The sequence below is a fragment of the Schistocerca americana genome, chromosome 8 (genome assembly GCF_021461395.2).
Source record: "Schistocerca americana isolate TAMUIC-IGC-003095 chromosome 8, iqSchAmer2.1, whole genome shotgun sequence".
NCBI classification, from domain to species: domain Eukaryota; kingdom Metazoa; phylum Arthropoda; class Insecta; order Orthoptera; family Acrididae; genus Schistocerca; species Schistocerca americana.
Window position 1 is genome coordinate 380,236,645 of NC_060126.1, and position 20,252 is coordinate 380,256,896.

The 20,252-nt window shown below is 43.6% G+C and overlaps 1 protein-coding gene across 1 annotated transcript in view; it reads right to left on the minus strand.

Moving 5' to 3' along the window:
• Window positions 1-20,252, minus strand: part of LOC124545869 (TWiK family of potassium channels protein 18) — a 1,287,501-nt gene that overhangs the window by 81,504 nt on the left and 1,185,745 nt on the right. Inside the window, exons 6-8 of the mRNA XM_047124829.1 lie at window positions 16,158-16,369; window positions 11,654-11,955; window positions 6,702-6,992 (exon numbers count right to left, since the gene is read on the minus strand). Of these exons, the coding sequence (XP_046980785.1) occupies window positions 6,707-6,992; window positions 11,654-11,955; window positions 16,158-16,369 (800 nt within the window). The 3' untranslated portion in view covers window positions 6,702-6,706. The remainder of the gene's footprint in view (window positions 1-6,701; window positions 6,993-11,653; window positions 11,956-16,157; window positions 16,370-20,252) is intronic.

Consider the following 20,252-nt stretch of genomic DNA (forward strand, 5'->3'; position numbering starts at 1 on the left):
AATTGCTATACTGAAACGGTTTCTTATTTGTCTGTCGCCCTTTGTTTGCGACACATATAATTCTCGTAGTATTGTCATTTGCTTTTCGCAAAAAAAATCATTAATACGATTTGCTAGAATTGTTGCCTAGCGATCCGAGAAAGCAGATTTCCTAGACACCCCATATTCGACGACTAGGCAGGATTTAACACTGAGTGTCTGACATCTCGAGGTTTGCGTGTCAGACGGGAGTAGTGTTAGGGCGTCACCCCTACAGTACTGGTGGCCAGAGTTGACTTCTTCCTCTTCTTATTATCCGCTAATTGTAAAGGACCTGGCTGGTTCTTTCAGCATCTTTGTTTTATTGTGTCCTTACGGCAGCTATTTATATTGTTTGGATGTTTAACTAAGCCGGCCGCGGTGGTCTCGCAGTTAAGGCGCTCAGTCCGGAACCGTGCGACTGCTACGGTCGCAGGTTCGAATCCTGCCTCGGGCATGGATGTGTGTGATGTCCTTAGGTTAGTTAGGTTTAAGTAGTTCTAAGTTCTAGGGGACTGATGACCACAGATGTTAAGTCCCATAGTGCTCAGAGCCAATTGAACCATTTTTGTTTAATTAAATCAACATAGGTCCTGCTATAAGTAATTAAATTTTTCGATCTTTATGTGAGAGTGGTGATTTTTTTTTTTTTTTTTAGATTGTCACTTCTTTCACAGTTTCTTGCTAACTACCTTTCAACAGTATGGATGTGTTTCTCGTGGTTAATGCCTGATCCCCATATTACGCCTCAGGAAACGCTAATCCGGAAGGATACGAACATATTTTATAGCGTTTTGTATTCATTGCGGTAGAATAAATGGTCGGAGATGATAGTCTCAGAATGAAAATGTACCCTGTCATAAAGCGACATCTGCGAGGCCATGGTTTGTGCTTATTAACAGTCCAGAAATGGACTGATCTGCTGAGTTAAGTAACGTGTATTTTTCGCTACTCTCATACACTCGTTGTAATCCAACGCACATTTTGATTTTAATTTTTTGGTAGTAGTTTCGCGGTCCAATTTCACATTTGATTCCTCTGCAGATTATGGCATTTCGCCATCATGCATGCGTCTCTTTTTGTCATGCCATTTCTAAGTCGACATAGCGTCTTTTGAATTGAATGCCATCTCCCCTGTCTGCAGTTTGGCTTCCAGTGTTGGCATACTTTTCTTGTTTCTTTATCTACTGCATTGGTTCTTTTTTCGTGTAAGTAGTGGTAGAGAGAGGGACATGCCTTGCAATTACCCACATACAGCTTGTGTTTCACAGTGAGCATTTACTAAGAAAATGTCAAAACATATATATCCGGCTTTAACTCTCCTGGCATGCTCGGTTTCCGTCGCATTAATACTCGTATGCCAGTAGCATAGGAGCCACGATGACTGTGCAGTGATATATACGTCGGTAGCAGTTTCAGCATTAAACATATTGTATTAGTAGCATATAAGGAGACGAATGTAACGTCTAAAAACATTTTATCTCACTAATTTAAACACTAGCTTGATTTTTATAAGTGACTGCTTTCTCCATCATAAATTTGAGAAGGATTTTGCCAGTACTTACTAAGGCCATCTGTACGCTGACATTCACTGAGTGATCATAGTGTTCTGGTTTGCACTTAGTGGTAATAGTAAGCCAGTGGTTCCCACAACCCTAGGTTTTTTACCAGCAGACAGAAACCGTCTAGAAATAGTTCATCAATTACTGCTCACATTAAATATAAAATGTGTCGTATGAAAAATTCGAAAAGTTTCAACTTCTTGATTTAGTTTCACAGCGCACTCCTAAGGAACAGAACACGCAATAGCACATCGAGACACACCTTTCTGCGAAAGTCATATCTATGTTGTGCTTATAACGGAGGAATCAGCAAACATAACGCACTGCGACATTCGCTGGGAGACAATGAGCAGACAACCGTATCTCAAGGCTGTAAACATTTAATAACTGGATAAAAACTTTACAAACATGCGTCGGAACACTGTACGAAACGCTACTGTAAAGGGATACTTTACAATTAGTGAGAGAAACGTACCTCTATATCGGAAAAACATCAGTAAATAGCACTAACTATAATTCAAACTAGCTCTGGTTGTCAGACATGTACACCTACTTCTACATTTATACTCACCAAGCCACCTGCCATCTGACGGTGTGTGGTAGAGGGCACTTCTAGTACCATTGTCAGATCAGCCTTTCCACTCGTGAATGGTGCGTGGGAAGAATAACTGTCGGTAGACCGCCGTATCAACTTCACGAATTTTGTCGTCATGATCATTCCGTGAGACGTGTGAGAGAGCAAGTGATATGTTGGCCACTCTTCCCCGGACGTACCCTCTCGGAATGTCGATGGTAAACCTCTCCGTGATGCACAATGCCTCTCATGTAGTTTCTGCCACCGCAATTTGGAGAACATCTCCGTACCGACTAAACGAACTCATAACAATCGCGCCGCTCTTAATTGGCTCTAGTATGTCTGATCTGTTAATCTATCCTTCCAAGAGATACAGGCTGAGGAGCAATACTCAATAAACGGTCGGACATGCGCTTCGTAAGCCACATCTTTCGTGGATGACTATCTTATGATCCTACGAATATCGTCTACCACCTGATTTTCCTGTTATTTGTTTTATGTCACCTCATTCTACTTAAAGTCGCTCCAGATGTTACTCTTAGGGTATTTTACGTTAGTTACTATTTCCAGAAATTTTTCACCAATAGTGTAATTGTACAGTAATGGATATCTTCACCTGTGCATGTGTCAACAGCTTACTTTTATTTGCGGTCAAGGGCACCTTCCAGGCCTTTATCAGCTGGTGTTCGCTACAGTCAGCTGACATTGCTACCTTATTACAGGCAGCCCCATCACCTACAAACACTCTTCGAGAGCTTCTGACACTTTCTGTATAGATCATTTATACACTGTAAGTGTGCTGCTTCGGTGTTGGCAGCGCTGTGTAGCGCTTTGCATTGGATCTCTGACTGCGCTTTCTTTGTAAGAGACCCTGTTGCTAGTCGGACTCGTTGTTGGAAGATAATCGCCAGTACTGTTAGGCAGTTGGAAGTTATTCGCGAGCAGTGATGGAAGTACTGTCGGGCAGTTGGAGGTGAATAGCCAGCAATGATGAATAAATGTGAGTAGTTAGCATCGATGGAGGGCAGAGATCTGAAGTGTTAGCGTAGGCTAACGATCTGGAAGTATCCGACTTGGACATTGATAATTATTCATGATTATATATCTTTGTATTGGATGACAATGACGATTTATACTCGTGTTTGAACTGGATGTCACGTTATTAAGGTAAAAAATATATTATTTGGTTTGCAACAAAATCTTTCCTTTGCTTACCACATGCCTATTAGTTGTTAGTGGCTTTAGTAGTTAGAATCTTTTATTTACCTGGCAGTATTGACGCTCGGTGTATTGCAGTAGTTCGTGTAATGAAGATTTTTGTAAGTGCTTAATGAAATGTATAGGTTATTGTCAGGATTGCTTCTTATTCAGTGCCGTTCTTTTGTATTAATTATCTGTAGTCAGGTTGTAATTTTTTTTTTTTGAGCAGTCAGTTTGCGTCGCGCTACAATATTGTGGGTCAGTGAGAGAAAGTAGGCTCAGTACGTTTAGTTTTACTCAGCTGTTTCAGAATCAAATAACACAGAAATTTCATCTTCTCAATCATTCAGCAATTTAAGTACAGATTCACATATTCAAATAAAGAAGTTTCAATACGTGCATTGTACTTTGTCCTGCCACACTTCGAAAATTACCTTTACATCTATCGATTTTGTTCCTTTAAGAGCGAAGTGTTCTCACTAAGCTCGTATTTTTTCACTAAACGGGAGTGTGGGACTATGTCAACTTCTAATCTACTCAACTCGTCTTCCACTTAGAGGCCTATGCCGTTTGACAGCACGGTATAATAGAAATTTTTTTCCGGCAAACGTTGGTAACAATGTAGAGTAAAATATCGTTGTCGAATATATTGTGGTGCAAGTTCTTATTAATACACAACAGGTTACAGTGGAAGAGAATATGTAAATTAAACACATGAGGTGGTTTGCAATACACTGAGGCGACGAAAGTCATGGGATACCTGCTAATATCGCGCCTGACCTCATTTATCCCAGCACAGAGCAGGAACTCGATGTCGTATGGACTTAACTAGCGATATATTGAGCCATGTTTCCTCTATAGCCGTTCATAACTGTGGAAGTGTTGCCGGTGCAGGGCTTTACGCATGAACTGACATGTTCATTACGTCCCATAAACGGTCGGTGGGATTTATGTCGGACGATCTGGGTGGTCAAACCATTCGCTCGAATTGTCCAGAATGTTCTTCAACCCAATCGTGAATAATTGTGGCCTTGGCACATGACGCAGTGACATCCACAAAAATTCCATCCTCGTTTTGGAACATGACATCCATTAATGGCTACAAGTGGCCTCCACATAGCCGAACTTCCACAGGACTCAGTCCATTCCATGTAAACACAGCCCACACAAGTATGGAGCCACCATCAGGTTTCAGAATGCCTTGTTGACAACTTGGGTCCTAGAGTCTGCGCCAAATTCGAAGCGTACCATTAGCTCTTACTAACAGAAAACGGGACTCATCTCACCAGGTTATAGTTTACCAGGCGTCTGTGGTCCAGCCGATGTTGTCACGAGCCCAGGTGGGGTGCTGCAGGCGACGTCGTGCTATTGGCAAAAGCTCTGAGCACTATGGGACTTAACATCTGTGGTCATCAGTCCCCTAGAACTTAGAACTACTTAAACCTAACTAACTTAAGGACATCACACACATCCATGCCCGAGGCAGGATTCGAACCTGCGACCGTAGCAGTCGCGCGGTTCGGGACTGAGCGCCGGCATTGGCAAAGGTACACGCGTCGGTCGTCTGCAGCCATAGCCCGTTAACGCCAGATTTCGCCGCACTCAACCAGATTACGTCCCATATTGATTGCTGCTGTTATTGCCTCTCTCTTAACACTGACAACTCCACGGAAACACCGCTGCTCTCGGTCATTAAGTTAACGCTGTCGGCCACTGCTTAGCCCGTGGTGGGAGGTAATGGTGGAAACGTCGTGTTCTCGGCACACTCTTGACTCAGTGGATCTCGAAGTATTGAATCCGCTGACGATCACCGAGATGGAACGTCCCTTGCGTCTACATCCAACTACAATTTCACTTTCAAAGGCTGTTAATTTCCGTCTTGCGGCCATAATCACGGCGTAACCATTTTCACATGGATCACCTGAATACAAGGGGCAACTCCACTGATGCACTGCCCTTTACTACCTTGTGTATGCGATACTATTACCGTCTGTGTATGTACCGGGTGATCAAAAAGTCAGTACAAATTTGAAAATTTAATAAACCACGGAATAATGTAGATAGAGAGGTGGACATTGGCACACATGGTTGGAATGACATGGGGTTTTACTAGACCCAAAAAAAAAGTATTGCTAGACGCGTGAAAGATCTCTTGCGTGCGTCGTTTGGTGATGATCGTGTGCTCAGCCGCCACTTTCGTCCTGCTTGGCCTCCCAGGTCCCCAGACCTCAGTCCGTGCGATTATTGGCTTTGGGATTACCTGAAGTCGCAAGTGTATCGTGATTGACCGAAAACTCTAGGGATGCTGAAAGACAACATCCGACGCCAACGCCTCATCATAACTCCGGACATGCTTTACAGTACTGTTCACAACATTATTCCTCGACTACAGCTATTGTTGAGGAATGACGGTAAACATATTGAGCATTTCCTGTAAAGAACGTCATCTTTGCTTTGTGTCCTTTGTTATGCTAATTATTGCTATTCTGATTAGATGAAGCGCCATCTGTCGGACTTGAAATTTTGTATATCTTTGGTTCTAATAAAACCCCATGTCATTCCAAGCATGTGTGTCAATTTGTACCTCTCTATCTACATTATTCCGTGATTTATTCAGTTTTCAAATTTATACTGACTTTTTGATCACCCGGTATATATCGCTGTCCCATGATACTTGCCACCTCAGTGTACGTAAAATGTGCTTCAATGAAGCAGAATTACGACGTCTGTATTCTGTAAACACACTATTATTTTCAATATAATAGATTCAGAATCTGCTAAGGTTAATTTTTTCAATGAAAAGTTCGGGAGCGTGGCTTCAGGACACGCATCAGCGCGGGGAACGTAGCATGTGTTACATATGCTACATGGACACCAACCTTAATTAGTGGCTGAATTCAATGTTGGTGCTGTACGGATAAAACGGCCGGCGGTGTTGCGTGCTACAGACCCGCCAGGTTAGCCGAGAGCGCCAATGCGCAGCTTTCTCGACTCTGGTAGGCGCGTAGGCCCCGGTTCGAATCCGCTCGGCGGATTGACGGTCGGGTGCCGGTTGGCCTGGATGTGGTTTTCCACATCCCCCTAGATGAATACCGGGCTGGTCCCCACATTCCGCCTCAGTTACACGGATCGCAGTCACTTGAAGAATTTCGCTATTTCATGGATTACACTAGTCGCAGACAGTTGGGGTGCACTAATTCTGTCCCGGGAGGTACGGGGTGGCGGCAGAAAGGGCATCCGGCCACCCCTTACACTAAAATTGCCAAATCTGATTAACCATGCCGAGTCTGCCACACTGCAGGAAACAGGCACAAGCGACAGAAAGAAAGGTGTCGCGTGCTACACACCTGTGTCACCGGCAGCCGAAGCAGTTGCGCACGGAGCGCGCGCACGAGCGGATCTTGTGAACGACCTCCTCCTGCATGAGGTTGAAGCACATGGCGATGAGCGCCATGCCGAGCATCAGGTACATGCTGCAGAAGATGAAGCTCAGCTCGATGCCCTCGCTGTAGATCTTGTCGCCGGGCACGATGTCGCCGAAGCCGATGGTGCTCAGGCTGATGAAGCAGAAGTACGAGCCGTCCAGGAAGTCCCACGACTCCCACTCCGAGAACAGGAAGGCGCCCCCGCACACGTACCTGCAACACGGCGGCCAGCGGTGAAGCGCCGGTTCAGCCACGACCACCTGTCTGACGAAGTTACTGGTCACACGTAAAATTGTGTGTGTGTGTGTGTGTGTGTGTGTGTGAGTGAACGGGCTCTGAACGACAGTCAGCCCCTTACTAAAATAAGCTGAAATGTATGTAGCTATAATGTCTAAAAAATCTAAATCGTTTCAAAAAAATAAAAGATACACGAAAGTCTTATCTAAAAAGAAGCTGAACTGTCCCAATATCTTCCACGTTGACACTCAAAGTCACACTACCAGGCATCTTTTAAGGGGGGTAGGACGTCAAACGGGCCGACTTGGAGCAGGAGAGGCACCACAGGACATTTTAATATCCAGTGTCTATACTTCTACAAATAAATTCATAAAACTCTGTCAGCATGACCAGGAAGCATTCATAGCAGTGGAAGTTCGAAAACATAACGAAGTAATTTTTTGTACACGTGAAATTTCATCATTTTTTTCACTTACTAATGGCAGCATTTGTTGCTATATGTACACTTTTCTTCATAAGTAAGAGAGATGGTTCGATGAATTTTGCACAGCATACAAACCATACTTAAAGGTGTATGAAACTCTAGAATTTTCCAAATCTATTAAAAACTGTGGTAAAAATTGAGGTAATTAACTGCAAAATTTGTGTTTTATCTAAACATGAAGTTTAAAATACAACAGATCATTCGTTTTTTCATAAATTAAATAAATTCTAGAGTTTCATACAACTGCAAGTATGGTATGTATGCTGTGCAAAATTCATCGAAGAATATCTCTAACTTATGAAGAAAAGTGTACCTATAGCTACAAATGCAGCCATTAGTAAGTAAAAAAATGATGAAATTTCACACATAAAAAAATTGTTTTGTTATGTTTTCGAACTTCCACTGCAATGAATATGAATCCTCAATCCTTCCTGGAGATGCTTACAAAGTTTTATGAATTTATTTGTAAAAGTATAGACACTGGAAACGAAAATGTCCTGTGATGCCTCTCCTGCTCCAAGTCGGCCCGTTTGACGTCCTACCCCCCTTAAGGTATTGCAAATTCGGTGAGACGTTATGTTCTTCATCATCTTCTTCTGCTTCTTCTTCTTCTTCTTCTTCGTCTTCTTCTTCTTCTTCTTCTTCTTCTTGCCCTTTCCTGTTTCTCTACGGGGCAGCAATTAATACACAGGTTTTGGCAATGACAAGGCAGTTGGTGGCCAGGATGTCCTTCCTGATTGCACCACTCCACATGGGATGGAATCTGTGTACCCCAGCTGCCTGCGTCTAACCTCTAATCTCGTGTGCAAGTGTCAGAAGCATCTCAAAACGTTTTCATAACGTATGTCTAAGGCGAGACATGATTAAAAACATTATATTTTCCTAGTAGGTTGTAGGAAATCGCCTAGAAGCCACGTCCAGACTTGTCGGCTCACCAGTCCTCGTTTATCAGAGAGGTGGATTCGATCAGGTGCATGCTCGTCTCCCCGAATCCCAGAAGCGACACGTTAATGTGCTTGCTTTCCGGATGCATGTCAAACGTTCTATAACGAAGGTGTGCTTAAAAGTAATGGCTCCACATTTTTTTATGTAAAAACTCTTAAATCTTTTTAAATAAAGCAAATGATAATAACATTCTACGTCTTTTTTCTGCGTGTCTTCCTATTTTTTTCCCAACATATTCACATTTCTCCCAACGAAAGACCAGTGTTTTGATACCGTCCGCGTGGAATGTTTCACTTTGTTCACGAACCAATTACCTCAGCTCCGCTTGCATCGCTTCATCATATCAAAGTGAAGTCCTCGCAGATATTCTTTTATTTTCGAAATATCTGAGCTCTCTCTCACATGCGTTGAGTTTAGAACCACCGTTTGCTTCATTACTAGCACGAACAACTCAACGTCGCGTATTACTCACGTCGACACCATCATCATCTTACTCATTTTTAACCCTTCTATGCATTTCAATTGGAGGCACGTTTTCTGCAGTTACAGTCTCGATTACAGCACGCTGTTTCTCACTCATCGGCCTAGTTACGTAACGCACCGCCACGTTACACGCTACAATTCGGAGCCCTCTATCGGCAGAGAGATGCAACTTGCGTCAGCGAAGCATGAAATTTGACCGAGTAATATCTATGGCGTGTAATACCTCAGCCGATATTGAGAACAGAATAATAAATTCGGAGGCTTTAGTTTAAAGCATGCTCTCGTATAACACACGTAATACAAGAACGCAGCTGAAACAACAAAACAACGATACGTGGCTCCTTTATCACTCTTAAAAAAAGGAATGAGCTAGCCACTCTGAAATTAACACATTAAAAAGTCGTAAATGGCTTAGGGGGCAAGTCGAATATTTCACAGAATCCTAAAAGCCGTGTCACACTGATAATCTAAAATAGAGGGCACATTAGGGGGTAAAACTAGTCTCTCTAGATAAATTAATCTTTGTTTTCTTGTCGGAAAGTCAAACAGGTTCACTCAAAAGGTGCTGCACTGTAATATGTACACCACAGCCATCACATGTTGCAGGTTCCTCTCGCTGGAGAAAGAAACCATGTGTCTTAGAGCTGTGTCCTATGAGAAGACGAATGAGAAGAGCTCATGTCTGTTGCATGTCTGGAAGGAGGTACGTTACAGTCGCACTGTTGATTACTAGCTGCATCTTGCTGTCTGACATATCCATCCATTATTCTTCACATGTGCACATGATTCTTTATCTCTTCAGCGATGTGATAGCATCTAGGGGGACGGAAAGCTGAACTATGTAACACGTGCCGGCCAGTGTGGCCGAGTGGTTCTAGGCGCTTCAGTCTGGAACCGCGCGACCGCTACGGTCGCAGGTTCGAATCATGCCTCGGGCATGGATGTTTGTGATGTCCTTAGATTAGTTAGGTTTAAGTAGTTCTAAGTCTTAGGGGACTAATGACCTCAGATGTTAAGTGTTGCATAGTGCTCAGAGCCATTTGAACCATTTTATATAACACGTCTCCTCAGCTGGAAGCCTTTTAGAGAGTAAAGTATCGGAGCGAACTGAGCAAATAGCAGTTTGAACACTCCTGATCCCCTCCGGTGCCCTCTAAGGCGGTTATAGCGCCATCGTAAGAGTCGGAGCTTCCCAGAGGTTTTTGCACACTCGCTGCAAATATCCATGACTCTCTGATGAGGTGGTTGTCAATCATGTTTGCTGAAAAGCCAGTATTGACAATGTAGAGCGGCACCTCGCGCCGACTTTATTATTAATTGGTAACTACATTAGTATGATATGAGATCCTAATACACCAGCTACATTAAGAGCGAAGTTCTGATCGTCTAAAGACTGTAGCATTCGGAACACTTCATGTCGACTGTTATCGGTTTGAAATTGCTGCCACGCTCAGCGACGGTAACATTGTGACACTGTAGTTGTCTAAAGAAATTTTGTTGTGTTGCCTGCGTGACTGTGTGGTTAATTGATTAACAACAGTAACAGTATATACATTTAATTACATTATGCAAAATGAGATATCATTACAAATGGTAACTAAAAGTTTTAATGTAATTTTCTTCTGCTCATAGCGTACTATTATTTATCTATTTATTTTCGTTACAGCCATCTACTGGCCACGTTTACACAACTTCCCTCACTTTCTAAATTTCTCTTCCTTCCTCTTTCGCCAGTACTTCTTCTTCCGTTGGCTCACTCGTGCAAGTTCTTCTACCGAGAATACTCTCTTCTTCCTCGTTTTCTCCTCGAAGAAATTCTTCACCTCCTCAACCTTTCTCCTACCCATCTGCCTGTTCACAATTTCTTCTGCCGTGATCTCGCATTCTCCTATATCCCAGTGTACTTCTTTCGCCCATGGAACTTCTGTCTTCCTGTTAACCTGGAAGAGAGGAATCTTGTGGGCGAGCCTCTCTATCCTTTTAATATGTCCATAGAAAGACAGTCTTCTTTTCTTCATTGTGATAGTGATATTTTCAAATCGTTGAGAAAGTTCTTGATTTGATCTTAGGCGGGACATAAATTCATTAGATAATTTTCTGGGGCCAAGATATTACAATAGCGTTAATTTTTTTCATAACCTTTCCTACAACTATGTACCACATTTGAAGATGACCGTCTCTATAATGCGTATTCACGAATTCATGTTACGCCTGATCGAAATTTGTACCATAGTAGGTGATCGGTACGAGTAGCACACACCCGTGAACTGTCGGTACTACAAGATAAACAATGAAACATTCCTCTTCTCACATCCCCTAACCCAGCAGTGGTCATGCTACTTTTCCCTCTACCCCTGAGATAAGTGGCCTACTTTACATAGCTCACAGTCAAATACACTAATGCCAAACTTTTTTTTTTTACTGAACAGGAAAGCTACGCTGTTAAGAAGCTCTTAACATTAGTTGACTTAGTGGATTCGAGTGTTGGCCTAGTTGCTACATGCATATTACTCGTATTACAAAATAAGACTGAGAAAAGGGGGCCGTACGAATTCTTAATACGGACCATATTCCGTCCGCGGACCGCAGTTTGACTGGCAATGCTCTAGAGGGTCGCATCTAAAAGTGTCCGCCCTGCTCCTTGGAAGAGAGGATGAGAAGCAGATTACAAACAAATCGGTACCAGAAACTTGAGCCCTGTCGTCGTTGATTTCAGCAGACTCACCCCACCATGATGGCCAGGCAGAGGGTGACGGGCACGGTGACGGACTGCGGGTCGTAGCTGGACGTGCTGCTGGTGGAGTCCTCGTCAGCGGAGTCGTCGAGGTCCTCGTCGGCCTCCGGGTCGGAGACGACGCCGTCTTCCGAGAAGGCGCCGCCGCCGCCGTCGAGTTCGCGCAGGCCGCCCACGCCCACCCCCACTTCCGCCCCCGTTCCCAGGGGTCGCTGGCCCAACGAACGGCGCATCGGGGGCGCCCGGCGCTCCATCTGGAACTCCTGGAAGGACGCTGGAGCCGATGACGACCTCTGCACATCAGAGAAAGGCATCAGGCGGAATCCAATTCTGAGCATATTAAACTCGTGATCGTATAGGAACACAAGTCAATAAAATTACAAACTATTTTAATAAACTTTTTTGGAACAGTGATCAAAAACTTTTAAAATTTTTCTTTTTAAAATTCAGTCTTGATCACACCACGTATGTTACAAGAACATAGGTGACCGGTTTCGGTCATATCACATGACTATCATCAGACCCATGGCGTCCTTCGAAGACGGTAGGTGGAGCACTCTTCTCAGCTGCTGTGATGTCGAGCTGAGAAGAGTGCTCCACCAACCATCTTCGAAGGATGCCATGGGTCTGATGATGGTCATATGTCCGAAACCGGTCACCTATGTTGTTGTAACATACATGTTGTGAACAAGACTAAATTTTAAAAAGAAAAATTTTACAAACTATTTCCTGAATCAGGAAATCGCTGGCGTCATTTACAGGAAATAGTTAGTTTATAAACAACAGCACGAGGAATGAAAATACAAATTGAGAAATTAGCACCGTGCCATCCGTTATTTGTCCACTCAATTTTGGATCCGAAAACACTTAGAGGTTGCATTCAATTTCCTGTTATCTCTACTGAATCAACACGCGCACAACGAAAGATAATGAGAAGAAAAGTCTTGTCATCATCGAAGGTTGTGTATCGCTTATAAAAAATGTCGAGATGAGCTCCTTCTAGCAGTACTGCGATTAAACGTGGCAACCACACAAGACATTCTTAAAATTTCATTACATAACATGAAGTTTGCAATCCATAAAAATCAAATTTCTTGAATGTCAAATTTTAAATATCCGGGGTGCTATATGAGAAGTGATAATGATAATAATGTAGATGAAAACATGTACAAATTTCAAACGATATGTGGTAATTTCAGTGGAACATTTAACTGCAAGACCATAAAACATAATAAAATGAAATATATATAAACCATGAGGATAGCATAACTGTAGTGTGTACTTGAGAGCTGCATAAATAAAAAGAAAGGTAACAGAAAATTACATATAGCAGGCATAAAATACTTGAGGAGAAATAGATTGTGAAACAAGCGATGTAAGTAAAAATGGAACTGTCCAAAGTCGTTTGCCTTTATATGGGCAAGAAAGTGAATATAGCTATAGTTTGAGAAACTTCCTAACAGAATGGAACATGAAGAAGATCCAGCACTTCAACCGAAAACGGTGAATATAAACTTCGTGAAGACTGGACAGGCGTATGCAGAAAGAATGTGACGAAAGTATAGCGGTTGGCGATGAATACGTACCTTTTCAGATAGATTTGACGTATGTAATTCTTATTCTGGGGATGCCAGAAAAGTGCAGATGCGTCTTTTACCAAACGTCTAGATAGCTTGTGAAGACCTTGCAATCATTTTTTAGTGCGATACATGATATGAAGTAAGTCACCCCTATCGCCGTCTCTTAGTAGGATTGGTTGACAGCTGCATAAACTAAGGTGATCATGACGACTGCGTTTGGTGCACAGTGTCATGTACGTATGAGGACAGTCGGCTATATCATATCTCACATTTTGTAGTGGTGTAACTTCTCAGACTCGCCCCTTAGGAATCACGTAAATATAAGAAGCAAAAGCGAAATGGATACAGGGAAAATGTGAAGGAACTGGAAAATAAATGGTCTAAAACAAATAGAAAATAAAAGAAAGTTTCTGAAGATACATTAAAGGCCTCTACGAGAAGAAGGAACTGTCTGCCATAATGATAGAAAATGAAGAGGGTGCCGATTTCAAACACATCGGGATCCATTATTACAGGCACAGTTTGAAAGAGCTTTGAAAAACTTTAACTTCGACTGCAGACGTACCATCGATTTTGAGGCAGAATATCATCCACACAATCACCAAGATATGGAAGGTAGTTATGAAGTTTTAAGTGTCACCTATAAAAAACGAAGTTAATCAATTGTTTGTGTGTTTATTTGTCTGCATACCTGGTACACACTGAAAACCGCATGAGAGAGTATCATCACTAGAAGACCCAAAATCAAAGAGCAAATACTGGCGGTAATTCGTTTTCGGCAGCAGGAAAATAGTATAACTGTCTTTGGGTGTCTATATTGTCCTTACATAACTGCAGTATTTCCCTGCTACCGAAAGCGAATTACTACACGATATTATGAACTGGCTATGGTTTTGGTTTTCGATTTTTGGATAGAGGAGTCTGTTAGATAGAAGCGGCTCGGAATGCTGTCTCTGTGGGGTGGAGAGGGAGAGCTGGGGAATCCACGACAACTCTACATGCCATTCTTCACTGGAAACAGACTTGCTGCTTCTATGAGTTATCAAATATTGACTCATTCCTTGTATTGTCTTCCTCTTTTCTCATATGAGGAAACCATTTGGTGAGGACAATTTGCAGAATTTATGTAATTACATCTGCGCCGCAACGTTATCTATGATAATGGTAGAAGCCGAAGAAACGAAATAAAATTTATGCCGTCACTTGGATCTGAACCCAGGCCTCCTTGCTTACTAACAGGTCTATAGATCACTTACACCTTGGGTATAGGCAGGATTTCCCCATTATATCCAACGCTGAGATGCCATTCCAATACCGTAGAGCCTTGGAAATAGTGACTAATTAAGAAGGGGAAAATAGACTGAAGATGTGGATGGAAGTTTGCGTTAGGGGGGGGGGGGCATGGGATAAGAGTAGTTACGTAGACTGCTACTGCGGTATAATGGCTAGCACACTTGACTATTAAACATGGAGATCTGGGTTCAAATCCCGCCTCTGGCAGAAATTTTAATTCGTTTCTTCAGCTTATATCATTATTGTAAATTTCCAGAAAGCAGACGAGTCGATTCCCCAAATAGACAAGTTTTGTAGCAGAGAGAGCGACTGCAGAATTATTTTGAGGAGATTTCGGAGTGAGTTAACAAGGGAGGAACACGTGGTGAGCTTCACAATATCAAAATTATATACTGTCGGAAAAGTGACACTTCTAAAGTCATAATCGGCAAAAAGAACATAAATAAGGGTAGGAGTAACTCGTTTGAGCCAGACCTCAAGAGGCGCTGACCGAGGATGGATCTGTAAGGGATGTCTGTTCCGCGTCACTGACGCAATAATCTATTCGGTTGGTCATCTGATGTTAGCAAAGTACAAATACGAGTAGTCGCATGGGAAGTCACTTTCATTGGTGTTTGAAAATTATATTTTTGAATGTGACAACATCTACAGATATAGACGGGATTAGCTGCGATGAACAAAGATTATGTTGCGCTATTGAGTCATCTCTCAGAATGATGTCGATAAATAGGTCAATGCTTCTTATCTTACTGTGGACTTTCTTAGTGTTGTGTTTGGCAATCGCCGATAGCTTTTTGATCGTAATTGCGGGCGTCATTTTTTGTCATCTTGGAGACTGTCGCGTGTTTCGGTGTTATGAAGTTTCAGATTAATCCTGACGTTTCCTTTACAAAGTCCCATGTGGCAGTGCCACTATTATTTGATCTCAGCGAGAAGTCACTAGATAGACAATTTTAAGAGAGATTAGTATTACGAGGAACTGGCTGCTACAGTACAAGCTCCGTGAATTCTGAACGTTGAGTCTTTTATGCTTAGGTTGGTATTGATGCTAATGTACTTAATGTCTACAGAATTACATACGGTCTTGACAAAATATTGTTTTTTCACCATTTTCCTTACTACTTATTTGAAGATGTACAAATTTCTTCACTAACTGTTTTCAGTAATGCAAAGAGTAGGTATGCTACGCGGGTTGGAGCTCTTTGTCAGAACAAATGCGGATCAGGTAAGTGCAGATAGGGATTAACACGCACAATCAGTACGGAACGGCAGCGACTGCACTGAACCAGCGGATACGTCTCTGGCTAACAGATGACGCAAGCCTGTTAAACCATCGCTCATTGCTGCAGATAGTTTGTTCTTAAGGACTCTGCCAGATTTTATTTGTCGTATTCCTCTTAACCTTCCTGAATCTATAAACTAGTTACTAACGGGTATGTAGGATTGACAACACAAGTGGAATTTTACGAGACGGCAAATTAAACTTTGTGATTAGGCCAACTCCGACATGAAACACTGATGGTATTTCGACACTTACGTCCCCTGAGAAGGACAAGAATCCTTTCGGAAACGGATGGTGAAGAGCAGACGGTAGCTTGAAGACGAGGAGGCGGCTCACCTACCTGCCAGGGGGGCGGTGGCGGTGGCGGTGGGAGGCGGCGGCGGCGGGCGCAGCCGCGGCACAGGCAGAGGCGCGCGAAGGTCCACTTGAAGCTACGCGCCAGGATGTCGCCGATGTTGGACAGGTAGAGCAGGAACAGCGGCATGCCCACGATGGCGTACACGATCGTCGCCAGCTTCCCCCACTCAGTCTTGGGCGTCACGTTGCCGTAACCTGCCGGCACACGCCGCCTTCACAGCTCAAGCACTTCTACACTCTGCAGCTAAAAATCAAATGGTTCCAATGGGTCTGAGCACTATGGGTCATCAGTCCCTAGAACTTAGAACTACACTACTGCCCATTAAAATTGCTACACCAAGAAGAAATGCAGATGATAAACGGGTATTCATTGGACAAATATATTATACTAGAACTAACGTATGATTACATTTTCACGCAATTTGGGTGCATAGATCCTGGGAAATCAGCACCCACAACAACCACCTCTGGCCGTAATAACGGCCTTGATACGCCTGGACATTGAGTCAAACAGAGCTTGGATGGCGTGTACAGGTACAGCTGCCCATGCAACTTCAACACGATACCACAGTTCATCAAGAGTAGTGACTGACGTATTGTGACGAGCCAGTTGCTCGGCCACCACTGACCAGACGTTTTCAGTTGGTGAGAGATCTGGAGAATGTGCTGGCCCTGGCAGCAGTCGAACATTTTCTGTATCCAGAAAGGCCTGTACCGGACCTGCAACATGCGGTCGTGCATTATCCTGCTGAAATGAAGGGTTTCGCAGGGTCAGAATACATGTGAAATGTAACGTCCACTGTTCAAAGTGCCGTCAATGCGAACAAGAGGTGACCGAGACGTGTAACCAATGGCACCCCGTACCATCAGGCCGGGTGATACGCCAGTATGGAGATAACGAATACACGCTTCCAATGTGAGTACACCGCGATGTCGCCAAACACGCATGCGACAATCACGATGCTGTAAACAGAACCTGAATTCATCCGAAAAAATTACTTTTTGCCATTAGTGCAAGCAGGTTCGTCGTTGAGTACACCATCGCAGGCGCTCCTGTCTGTGATGCAGCGTAAAGGGTAACCGCAGCTATGGTCTCCGAGATGATAGTCCATGCTGCTGCAAACGTCGTCGAACTGTTCGTGCAGATGGTTGTTGTCTTGCAAACGTCCCCATCTGTTGACTCAGGGATCGAGACATGGCTGCACAATCTGTTACAGCCATGCGGATAAAATGCCTGTCATCTCGACTGCTAGCGATACGAGACCGTTGGGATCCAGCAAGGCGTTCCGTATTTCCCTCCTGAACCCACCTAATCCATATAATGCTAACAGTCATTGGATCTCGACCAACGCGAGCAGCAATATCGCGATACGATAAACCGCAATCGCGATAAGCTACAATCCGACCTTTATCAAAGTCGGAAACGTGATGGTACGCATTTCTCCTCCTTACACGAGGCATCACAACAACGTTTCACCAGGCAACGCCGGTCAACTGCTGTTTGTGTATGAGAAATCGGTTGGAAACTTTCCTCATGTCAGCACGTTGTAGGTGTCGCCACCGGCGCCAACTTTTTGTGAATGCTCTGAAAAGCTAATCATTCCATATCACAGCATCTCCTTCGTGTCGGTTAAATTTCGCGTCTGTAGCACGTCATCGTCGTGGTGTAGCAATTTTAATGGCCAGTAGTGTACTTAAACCTAACTAACCTTGTGGTGTCACCACCAGACACCACACTTGCTAGGTGGTAGCCTTTAAATCGGCCGCGGTCCGGTAGTATACGTCGGACCCTCGTGTCGCCACTATCAGTGATTGCAGACCGAGCGCCGCCACACGGCAGGTCTAGAGAGACTTCTAGCACTCACCCCAGTTGTACAACCGACTTTGCTAGCGATGGTTCACTGACAAAATACGCTCTCATTTGCCGATAGTTTAGCATAGCCTTCAGCTACGTCATTTGCTACGACCTAGTAGGGCGCCATATTCAGTTACTATTGATATTGTGAATCATGTACCGTCAAGAGCAACGTTCAATATTAATGGATTAAAGTTAAGTATTCCACCAGCTACGTCCGTTTTTCTAAATTCTAATTTCCTTGTCCTGTTCCAGACCTCACGCCAGCCTGCGTGAGCTAGAACGCGTGCCTTTCGGCCTCCTCTAGTAACATGGTGTAGGCTCTCCTGCCAACCACAACAAACCTAAGTACATAACACACATCCATGCCCGAGGCAGGTTTCGAACCTGTGACCGTAGCAGTTGAGCGATTCCGGACTGATGTGCCTAGAACGGCTCGGCCACCACGGCCGGCTCTACAGTTAAACTGTCCCATCAAAAGTGTCCGAACACCCTTATGTAACGTGGAATTGAACACTAGACATCAGGAGAGCGGTCCACCACAATAGTAGGAGGCGGGAGCATTGTGTTGTCAGTAATATGGGACCGTCAGGAAACCTCAGTGACCCCGAAACCGGACAAGTCACGGATATCACCTGAGTAATAAATGCGCCACATGGACAACCACTGCGAAACCTGACTGAGCTCATGTATTAGCGGGCAGAGACCATTGAGCATTGCGAATGGTAGTTTTAAATAATCGCATGAAATCAAAGGGAGGAATCACTTGCGAGTCGCATAGGACTACCAGCAGTGCAGGTTGCACAATGATTGTGCAAAAGGAGTTAGGAAGAATGGTGTGGAGTGGTCGAGCACTCTTTGTAACATGCATTCTGTAGTCAATGCTGTCCACCTGCTTAGCTGATTGGTAACGTGCCTGCCTCCCATGTAGCGGGCCCGGGTTCGATTCCCGACCGGGTTGGAGATTTTCTCCGCTCGTGGACTGCGTGTTGTGTTGTCCTCCTCATCATTTCATCCTCATCACTGGCACGCAAGTCGCCCAATGTGGCGTCGACTGAAATAAGACTTGTAGTCGGTGGCCGAACTTCCCCGGATGGGTCCTCCCGGCCAAAAAGGTCACACGCTCATTTCATTTTTTTGTAGTCTATGCTAAGCGACGGTTGAGCTGGGTTTGGCGGGTGCATGTGTAGTGCCAACAATGAAGGATAGAGGAGGTCGGGTTATGGTATGGTGATGTTTATCGTGGTTAGGATGTTGTTGACTGAATTCGAAAACATATGAAAATATTTTACTGAGTACAGCAGAGGAACTGTATAAAGCAGCATCTGTGGACAATAATGTTCCGGAAAAGAAATGGTGGGCCTAGATTCCCGACCTGAGCCAAATGAACTGTTGACTTCCCTCCAGACCCCAGCGTCCAGCATATTTAACTTGTGTGGTTTCGGCTCTTAAGGAGGGTCGGCTGCTGTTCCTACACAGACTCTCAGACACCTCGGTGAAAGTGTCCACAGGACCACTGAAGCAGTCATAAAGTCGAACGGTGGACGTTCCCCATATTAACGTTGACTAGTAGGAGTTCAGAAACTTTTGATCACACAATGTATAATTAAAATAAAACGGGAAACTTGTAAAGCGAAATATCGGTTAACACGAAATGATACTGCGATCGAAACATAACGCCATATAATCCCATGCAATTTCCTTTTTTGATACGAAAAAGAAGTCTGTCTTGCGTTTTATGCACCTTTATCCTGCGACTGTGGTTTAAATGGCGGATTATACGTATTAACACTACGAACAGTCGCTGTATAATGCTTGCTCTTTAAAACATTAATTCTCCAATTAGCTAGCTTTCGATCCACTGTAGTCTCTTCAAATATTATGCCAGGTGCAGCTAATCTGTGGGATAGTATCGTGACGAAGGTGTAAATCGGTGGATTGTATAGATTCTGTGTTTTAAGGCCGCAAGAATCCTGGTGTTATTTTGTCACAAGTTATTAAGTTCCTGAAGTGGGAATGACAACACTTTGAAATGATCCATTACCCACGTATGTGGTAGATACAGCAAAGAGAACCACTTTCGACAACTATTACTGTTCACAGCTTAAATTTGAGTACTTTTAGCAATAATATCATTTGCCTTCATAATCTTTAATTTTTGAGGGATTTTGTCAGACACAACGAACGCAGTTTTAATTATGTGAGTATGCTGACATACGTAGA